Source organism: Gymnoscopelus microlampas (genome assembly GCF_963454915.1).
Source record: "Gymnoscopelus microlampas genome assembly, chromosome: 7".
Taxonomy (NCBI): domain Eukaryota; kingdom Metazoa; phylum Chordata; class Actinopteri; order Myctophiformes; family Myctophidae; genus Gymnoscopelus; species Gymnoscopelus microlampas.
The window spans coordinates 17,149,095-17,159,256 of NC_139944.1; the positions used below are offsets into that span (position 1 = coordinate 17,149,095).

The 10,162-nt window shown below is 41.3% G+C and overlaps 1 protein-coding gene across 1 annotated transcript in view; it reads right to left on the reverse strand.

Annotated features, from left to right (window-relative positions):
• Positions 1-492: 492 nt before the first annotated feature.
• The window catches only part of ubap1 (ubiquitin associated protein 1), a 10,852-nt gene continuing 1,182 nt past the window's right edge, over positions 493-10,162 (reverse strand). Inside the window, exons 2-7 of the mRNA XM_084061332.1 lie at positions 7,829-7,877; positions 7,533-7,657; positions 5,903-6,718; positions 5,007-5,159; positions 3,797-3,898; positions 493-3,508 (exon numbers count right to left, since the gene is read on the reverse strand). Coding sequence (XP_083917458.1) covers positions 3,368-3,508; positions 3,797-3,898; positions 5,007-5,159; positions 5,903-6,718; positions 7,533-7,657; positions 7,829-7,868 — 1,377 coding nt within the window. The 5' untranslated portion in view covers positions 7,869-7,877 and the 3' untranslated portion in view covers positions 493-3,367. The remainder of the gene's footprint in view (positions 3,509-3,796; positions 3,899-5,006; positions 5,160-5,902; positions 6,719-7,532; positions 7,658-7,828; positions 7,878-10,162) is intronic.

Sequence of the window (10,162 nt, forward strand, 5' to 3'; positions counted from 1 at the left end):
GATTATGGGATGTTGCAAATTAAGGGTCACGTGATTAAGATGACATTGATGACTGATTGATTGAAGTCAGGGGATCACTCACTTAGACTATGTTGACACCATTACTTTCGTAGCTTTTTTTCTGCTGACTCACTCAGTTGAATGTTTCTGGCTGTAGCTGCCACTGACAATGCCTGGTGGTAGAACTATGGTCCCTCTGCATTGTTCTCAACATTTTTACAGCAATGCCCATTGCTGTAGAGGTGGGAAGAGTGTGTGAGAGCATGTCAATTTATTTTACAGGCCACAGAGAATCATGAATCCATATATTCTCAGCAACTGCAAAGTATTTGAATGTCAGTTGACCGGTTGTTCCCTGCCTTGAGTTCATCATAAACATACATTTTAAAAATACCCCTGTGACATTCAAGGCGAAACATCCACCCTCAAATCAACCAAAAAAAAAAAAGACAAACACTAGCACTGCCAAAAATGATACGCCACACCACTGAAAAAGATGTGTGTTTAATCATGTGGAAGTTCCAAATGATTCACAACAAGGAAACTGAACATTTTAAGTCACATTTCAGGAGCCTGTGGGAACAACAGTCACTCCCCTTGTAACATACCATTAAGACAGCTAAAGGTTCCTTTCATTAGATGCCCATGTCCAAGTTTCAGAGTATGGACATGTTGAACAGAGGATCGGAGATACAGTACACCACAAAATCCTGAGTGTAAACACTCATGATTTGATGGATTTGTACGACTTGTGGATTACATGGAAAAATGGATAGAAGGCATTCCAATTAAATCACCAGCACCTGATATGCTGCATTTTTCAGATTCTATTTCAGCTTCAGAGGTGTCCAAGGGGAAGCAGCAAGGGGTATGTTTTATGCAATCACAGTTGCTGTATGAACAATTAAAAATAACAATAGATCTTTAATGTGTGTATGGAATTGAGGTGCATCCTATTAAATCTTTAACTCGTTTTAGTCCATTAGTCAGATTGCAAGCCTAATGATAAGCCAGGCATCTGGCTCACAAATAACTCAATTTGGCATGCAAGCACAGGTCTCCCAAATACAGGACAGAAGTTTAAAAAACGAATTATGGATTCATGTTGAATGACAGAATTATGTTGATGTTTCTGACTCTAACACAGTAGGACCCGTGCTGGCTTCTGGACATTACATTTTATGGTGCCATGCATGTTCTGCATCACCTCGAACAAAAAGGCTTTATTAGTTGAGCCTGCTGCTTTGCAAAGCTATTGTAGAGGCTGTCTGTCATCAGAAGGTGCTGAAAAAAAAAACCTGACTCAACTATGCACACCTATATGGGAAATAAACCTTTCACCAGGGAGAGACAGATGGCCATTCATTTGCAAATGCCTTAGCACAGTAGTGGTTCTAAAACATTTTCATGTCAAGGACGCCCAAATGTATATTTATTTGGCCGCATGCCCCCATTTGAAAATATTTTGTGCCAGGAGTGACCCCATAAGAGAAGATTAGTCAAATAGCCAAAACATTTAATAGGGCTTATATGTTTAAAGTGTTCCCCATTTTTGCTGGGGACGCACAGGAACCCCTCAAGCTCCCCTGGGGGTCTCCAGACACCACTTTGAGAACTAGTGCCATAGCATAGGGGTTTAGTAACTACAAGTCCGTGCCAACGACCAAATCTCTGGTGGGAGAGGTACACTCACGATCAAAATGTGATATCTGCGAATAGTGCATGATAAACATTATGATCAATCATTCATTCCATGTTCTCATCCAACTGGCTGCTTGAATGTACAATTTCTGGTTTTGGACATCTGAACGAGGTACTGGATTATTTTCCAACGAAATGCCTGTTCTCTTAGTCATGTTTACCCCTGCACTGAATGAACTGTAAGCCCTTAAACTAGTACTGTCTCTGACACAATCCTTGTTGATACCACTAAGATAAAAGACTGGGATTTAATCTATCCTTAATTTGACAGAAATAGCAATTACATAGTCATATATGTTATATACGTTTTGGGATCTTGTGAATGTTACTTGAGCCATTAATGCAGACTGTTGGACAAAAGGGAACACATGGTCATATAAACCACAACCAAAACAAAAACTTTAAAAATATTTTACAAATCAACAAACAAAAGTATATTATTGTTAAATTAGTTTGGGTGGTATGAAGTCCAATATCTAAGGGGAATTAATGACAGCAATATGGGAAATCAATGTCTTTTTCACATTTCCAGCAAGGCCTGAAAACCATATCTTATCTCCCAACATTTACTGCAGAAGAAAGTGCCACTCATCATGTTAAAAATGTCTCTATTGCACTGTAGGGTGGTAACAATATAATCCCCAATTAACAAACCCCCCAAAAAACATAACAATCAAAAGCACTAATTCTGTAATTTTGCTCAACATACAGGTTTGTACTTTAATCAAGCACTCCAATTTTAAATGAAAGTGTAGTATTTTAAATAAACTGTAAAACCTTTGTTTGACTGTGCAGTACTTGATCCAGTGAAGTGTTTGTATGCGTTGGGACATATTTCCAGTGCAGGTTTAAGAGCCTACCGGGACAGTAGTAACATATAGGCTACAAGTTCACAATTATGATGATTTTATGGATCGATTATGCAGTTCCTCAAACCGAAAGCAAAATGAAAATAATCTCTAAAGTGACATGAAAAAGGGCCCCTCGGTACAGACAGGCAAAGTGAATGAAAGCAGTGAAACAGTGAGTTAGGGAGAGCGGTAATAGAAATCGCTGGTCGCCACGACAGAGAGGGCACTTCTTGGGAGTTAGTTCTCTGTCTGTTGATGGTGCCCTTTTTGAGATTTGTATGTTCTGGTATTAGCCCATTCATTCTTCAGGGAACCATCCTGGGGTTCCCCTGCCCTGTTCACCATTTATTTTGCGGATCTGCACTGAGCAGTGGAAGATGGCAGCTTAGTTGGCTGGGAGTGTCAGTGTTCAAACTGTTCCATATTATGTGTCCTGCCTGGCTCCAAGCTCCTCCCACATCAGCCCTGCAGCCCATTGACAGCCACACCCCTTCATGGAGTTCGCCGATAAGCACATGCTCAAAAATGTCAGTCTGAGTCCCTTTTTCACGAGTCACAGAACCCATCCTTGAATCTCCTGCGTACCAAATCTAGAACTGAATCCCAGTACTTCTTATACAAAAAATAATAATACCACAAGTACTGTTAATTTTGACGCCCTCCACTGAAGGCACACAGTCCTTCAGAAGTGCAGATATATAATGTGTTTAAGCACAGAGAGGGGGACATGGGCTGTCTCCCAGTTGTCCCTTCCTCTGGCAGGACAAAGTGTGATAGGGTGGGCAGAAGGAGGGGGCTGGGCTGGCTGGCTGGACTCAGCTGGCTGCAGCGCGGGCCATCAGGTCCTCCAGGGCCTTGTCCTGGTCATTGTTGTGGACCATCAGCACTTCCTTGATGGCTTCTCGCTCAAAGCCCATTTCACCGAACCTCGACATGAGCTCAAGGAACTCCAAAGCCTGGAGAGAATGAATAAAATACTAAATAAGTAAGAGTTGTCATACACCAATTCAAAGGATTTTAACTGGTGCACAAAAATACCAGATAATTTAACTACTGAAATGACTATATACTGTATCATTTAATTTCAAAGTCCTTACAGTATGACTAAACAGTAGCAACCAAGTCTTTTTCACATGAAAGCAGACACTTACAGTTTTAAGTTTGTGTATATCTTTTTATGATTTTTCTTTATTCATTCTTTTTTTTTGTCGTCTTTGTCTCGGCCAAAGTCGAAGTGGACAAACCTTTTCCTCTGAGCACTGGTACATCTCCAGACACTCCTCAACAGCACTGGAATCAAAGCCCCGCTCACACAGACGACTGTGGACAAATAGATAGTCCAGCACCTGGGACACAGCATGCATGCAGGTTAACCACGTGTCACAACAGAACACCACACCATGTCGTTATGCAAGCTTAAAAACGGACATGCTGTGTGAGATAAAGTATTTGACTTGTAAAAGGTGTTTTATGGTGTGGCTCTAAGGGGCTAGCCATGTATAAGCGGGTATGTGTCAGTTTGTGTGTGCGAGTCCGTCTGTCCATCTGGAGATAAACTCACAAACCACTGGACCACTCAGCTCTAAATGACTTGTGCACCCTGCAAGCACAGCAGACCAAATTAGTACCTCCACGCATTTTAAGGACACATGTTTTATATTGGTTTGAAATATTTAACGACCCCATACGTCCTAGAGATAAGTGACATCACACACTGCTCCACATGGAAGGAAGCCATACCGTTATTAGACCCAGTATTGTTTTATGAGATAACTCATAACATTTATAAGCTGATAACATGTACAGAAAATGTGCATGATGTCAATACAGAAAATGTGCATGATGTCAATATTCAAAGTTACTGTGTCATTGTGAATGGCATTGGTCTTAAATTGCCTTTGCCTGAAGTCTTGTGATCTTGCTGGATAACTAATGTTCATAACTTAAAACCAGCATTCATGTAAACCTTGGCTTAACATTTAAATAGCATTTGACATGAACATGTCCCCAGCAGAGCATGTCTGTCGGCTAGTTTGCCATGATCAGAATCAATGGTTTGCTTTATTTCACATCTACAAAGTCATTATGATTATATGAACTTACCTGTACACCTGACATGGTTATAACCATACAGTCATAGTTGTACAGATAAGACTTTGGTCAATTACCATACTCAGTCGACAGTTAAAACTGCAGTGCATGCAGTACATTTATTGAATTTTACTTGGGCTGGGATTACGATACAATATTACTTTATCAGTTTTCACTGAACTTTGTCACAGCAGCCCCAAATGCAACACATAATACACACAGTTAACATGACAAAAACATTTTTTTGTTGTGCCCTACACGCAGAAAGGATAATTTAAACACACATATATTATAGCTTAATTATTGGCAACAAGATTGTTAGGACTCCAGATTTCGGTGCCGTGGAATGAGAGGCCGTCCCACCTGCTCCACATTCTGCCCTTGTCTCTGCATGGCCCGAAGGACACCCTCATACGAATAGCCCATGGCCACAATGGTGTCCACACACTGGCGCTCGCTGGGGGTCAGGCTGAGCAAAGCATCGCCACATGGAAGACCAGCAGGGCCTGGGTTGGTCTGGGGTTTTAAAAGAATCATCCATGAGTAGAAAACAAGCTCACTGCAGGCCAATGTATACACTGTAACCAAAGATTAACCACTTAAACCCTATATACTATTACTTTGTTGTAAGACAAATGGCAAAAATAGCAGATCTACAAACTCACAATGTGCTACAAGCTTATAGATCTGCTATTTTAGCATTTATTTAAAAAAATATATGAAATAAATGTTTGAGAGAAAAAAAGAACAATCAAGCTGTTATTTTTTAAACATGACCGCAGATCTGAAGACTCAAAGAACCTGGCACATATCAATCAATCTGTGCTGCTAGATTTTTTGCTGTATCCAACATTGCAGCCATGTAAACAAACATACAATGTATTTTTTTTAAACATTTGAAGCGAGAAATAGATAATGCAGAAAACTAATATTGATTCTATTTAATCAACACTTCCCGTTGTTTTCCGAGCCGACCGCGTTGTACTGGATGCATCAGGCATAAATGAATGGACAACTTTCAATGAAATCCTTCTAAAATGTATTTGTTTTGTTGTTACTTTTGGGTCAATTTGAATGTATTCATTTAAGTAGCCGTGTAATAAGCGGGATAATCAATGGGGAGCTACTCATTATTGAGAAATAAAAACCTTTAGGGTGTCTAAGCACCCTGTCAGGATTTAGTTCTAAATAATGACCTGCTCCACATTTATTATGCCTTGCATAAAATCCCATCTGTGAGACATGTGGTACACGCTCACCTGCTTTTGTGCTCCATTCTTGAGGTGGCTAGGTGGCTCCGGAGCAACAATGACCTGGGTCTTGGGCAGGGCTGGTGGGCTGTTGTTTGGTAAGTTTCTTCGCTGGGTAGGGACAGGAACTGGGAGTGGGCTGTACCCTAAAGGGGCAGGGTCACAGTCGCCGGGATCCGACAGCTTGGGAAAGGTCAGAGAGCGGATATTGCAAGGCCGATCGTCTGTCTCCAGCCCCGCCCTGTCCATGTCCAGCAAGGCAACAAGCCCATTGGGTTTGTGGGTGAAGCCTGGTTTGGCTGGGAGGCTGGTGTTGGTGCTGGGAGGAGAAGGGCTGTCACGTGAAGTTGGCCCAACCTGGGTGGCTTCAGGTGGAGACACAGCAGGAGGAGGCTGGGGTGGCAGCTGCGGTGGACTTATGAGGATGCAGCGGAGCTCCTCCCTATCGTCTAGAGTTTTGAGCTCCAGCTTGTCGAACGGGTCCTCCTCCCGCTCGAAGTCGGCCAGGTTGAGGCTGTGCAACTCGGGAGTGCTGGGTTGCGCGTTCCTGGGGCCAAGGCTTGGGGCGGGCAGGGGAGTGAGAATGGCATTATGGTCCATTACTAGTCCCGCGAGAACGGGGTTCATCGCCGGGGGTGGGGGGTCGTGGTCCTCTGCAGCAGGCTGTGCTCTCTTCCCTCCACCGCTTTCTGTGTCCTGGGCCAGACACTCCCTGTTCTCTGCCTCCTGTCTGGCTGCTGCCTCTTCTGCTCTAGTCTCTGCTGCCCTGGCGTGTGCCAGCTCCATGCCCCAGCGCACACTTCGCCTCTCCAGAGAGAAGTCATACTGTAGAGTGGATAAATCATTACACATAATAACCCAGTCATTCATGTCAATCATTTTTGGGCGGTGTAGCCGCCCCTATATGTGAGGTTGGGACATTGACATTTGCTGCACTGTGATTGGCCACCCAAAGCATCGTACCCCCCCAAACCCAAACACTGGTTGTGATTTTTTTATCTATGCCAGGCCCAATTGTTTTGTAATTTTATACGATGGCAGAATACACTTTGTTTGCGTTTCTTTGTGTGCTATAAGTGCGACTTTGAGATCTGTTTCACAATGCAGTTTGCCATGCAGTACAAGTCAATGGGGAGCATATTTTAGATAATCCGTTTTTAATCTACAGAGCAACTATTGAAAATATCTTGCCAATATTTGGAGTTACATCATGGCAAGGTAACAACCCCAAGCTCTACCAAAGTTTAATTGTGCTTCAAGCTAATTTCTTTTAATTGCTAAACAAACTATCAATATTATGTAAAACTCCGTCATGAACCACTTAAGCCCTATTTTCTTTTACTTTGTCAAACGATGAATAGCGAAAATAGCAGATCTACAAGCATGTAGATCCATTATTTTTGAAAACTGTGTGAAACACTTCATCCATGTTATTCCAGGTTGAAACTGTTTAAAGATAGGTAAGTGCACCTTTGGGGCATGGTTCATGTCAAGTAGTTAGTCAAACAATCCAAACTTTGGACAGGTACACCTGCACCTGGCATCCCATGACATGATGGTGCGTGATGCTGCAGTATCATCCTGATCCTGCAGTTCATGCAGACATTGACTAGTATCACACTCCAGTCCAGAGACTAACCTGCATGCCAGCAAGCACAGAGTCACAGTCTGGTAAGCAGAAGCCCACGGGCAATCCCACTTTGGCTGGGCAGTGGAATTTGTCACTGATCTTGAAGGGAACTTCATCAAGGTAGCTGATGGGTCCTGTGAGGTAAAACACATGGTAATGATAAAGTTGGGCGGGGGTGGGGGCAAGAACGTTGTAGTATTGTTTCAACAACTGTTAGAAGAATGAAAGTTATCAAGCCATATCAGTATTAGCAGAAATTGCAAGTTGGCGTAAATCAGAGAGGAAAGTAATAGGCAGGCATTCACCATTGTTGTGGGTATCTGATCCAGACTTCCTCGCAGCCATTTAGAGACGCTGAAAATATAATGACACACAGTCACATTGGTGGACATACAGTACGTGTTTGTGTACAACCAGCAAAACACCATCGCAGTGATATTTCGCTCCAAAATGTCAATGTTATATCTAAATATGTATATGTATAAGTAAACAATGAACAAGAGAAAGGTTTTTGACATCACACTGCAGAATTTTCACTTCTTAAAAATAAAATATCTCTTTCTCATTTAGGAATTCTAAAAATATTGGCCTGCATTTAGACAGGCAAAATAATGTATCAAATAAGTCTTCATGCCACCCAAAGTGAAGTTTTAACTCAGAGACAGAGAAGGACTGTCAGAATGAATCCGCCAATGCCATATTACTTAAAACCTCCCCCAATGAAAACAGCATGAGGTGCAACAATTCTATGTCACAGGGCAAGATTAAGAACTTCAGAAGGAGATGATTCGGTGTTTACTTCTTGACATGGCATCTTGTGACAAACAGTCAGATCCATAACAGTGGAAGCATTCTTTGTGGTCAACTCATATCATATGAAGAGCGATAGTATACTTTGTCACAGAGTCATGTAGATTATGTAAAGGGATAAATTTGCCTTTTCTTTTACTTCTTCTTCATGCCATTAGCTTTGGTCATTAACACCAGTTTGAAGCAACTAAGGTGTAATAATCTGGTTATTTCATCACACCATCTCAAGGTACTGGGCATACAATACAGAGACACCACTGTTCCTAAATGGTTGGCATTTCATTCCACAGGTGCCAACACAACCATTGGGTCAGAGTTAGCTATAGCTACAGCATATATTTACCATATTTATCTTAACTCTCTCAGCCACACATCCCAGCCAGAGCCCTGTGGTCGGCTGACCAGTCGCTCCTGGCTGAGCCAAGAACTAAATACGAGCCTTTGTTGTGGCCAGCCCCAACATTTGGAACACCCTGCCCCTTCGCAGTCACTCTGCGAGGTTTTTAAATGTTTACTAAAGACTAATTTCTTCTCCCTCGCCTTTACTGTATACTCTTGATATGCTGCTGTAGCTGTATAATTCAATATGCCGTTTTTATATTCCTGCTGTGTCATGTTTTATTTGTGTGATTCATTATTTATTTATTTTCACTTTTTGTTTACATTTTTTCTCCTGTTCTTGTTTGTTTGCTTTTTCATTTGTTTTTGTGCAGCACTTTGGTTCAACCTCGGTCGTTGTAAATGTGCTACGGTACATAAATAAAGTTTGAGTTGAGCTAATTTACATCTGTGGAAAATCTGACCAAGTTACATTACATTACAGTCATTTAGCCATTTATCCAAAGCGACTTACAATAAGTTACACATCGAACTACAGAGTATAAATTAGTTTAAATAAATTTGAAAGTAAACTAATTTATTAGTTTACTTTCAATAAATGGCACCTTTAATCAAAGCTCTTGTTTGTACCTGCATGTAGTTTCGTGTACACTAGGAAAACAACTGCCACTGCGGCTCATTTGTCTCACACAATATTCAAATCAACATCAGGCCCATAGCTACTGTATACTCTGCAAATACATAATCCCACAGTATGAGGAATGTTTGTGTAAAGAAATGTAGTGATTAATGGAAATTAACAACCATTTCCAGCATCACTCACAGAGAATCATACTGTACATGTCTCTGCATCGAGTTGTGTTACTATTCCATCATGGAATGAAGGGCTGTCCACTCCACACCAAGATGGTAACCATATTATGATACAGCACAGCCACCAAGGTATGGAATAGTCTATCCCCATCCCTCAAAAAATGCAGTTCGCTGGGCTCATTCAAAACAGCCCTAAAAACTCATCTTTCTGGAGGCCAAAAGAGGAGTAGTACCAGTTTCCCTGTAGACAGACGACCCCCCCCACCCCTTTTTTTGTACATATTTTTTATTTTTCATGCTTTTTTTTGTATATAGTGGTATTTTTTCTCTGTATTTTTATATTGTTTTTTGAACTGTTTGGTCGCTACTATATATGTCTATGAAATTAATTCAAGGACCCCAACGGAAACAAGTCCGCAAGGACTTTTTTGGTCGGACCTTTTAGACAAAAGTATTATAAATGTAACTGTGCTGTTTTACATTCTTTTGCCTAATAAAAATTCAATCAATCAAAACACACTGATGATAAACTATAATGTTCTGTAAACAAACATGTTTAACTTGAGTAATGTGTTGAATGTGACACTCTGTACATTTGGATGTATTGTGATTGGTCAGTGTTTATGTCATTCATAAAATCACTTTGAAAGCAATCTACTCTGAAAGTGATCCCATCA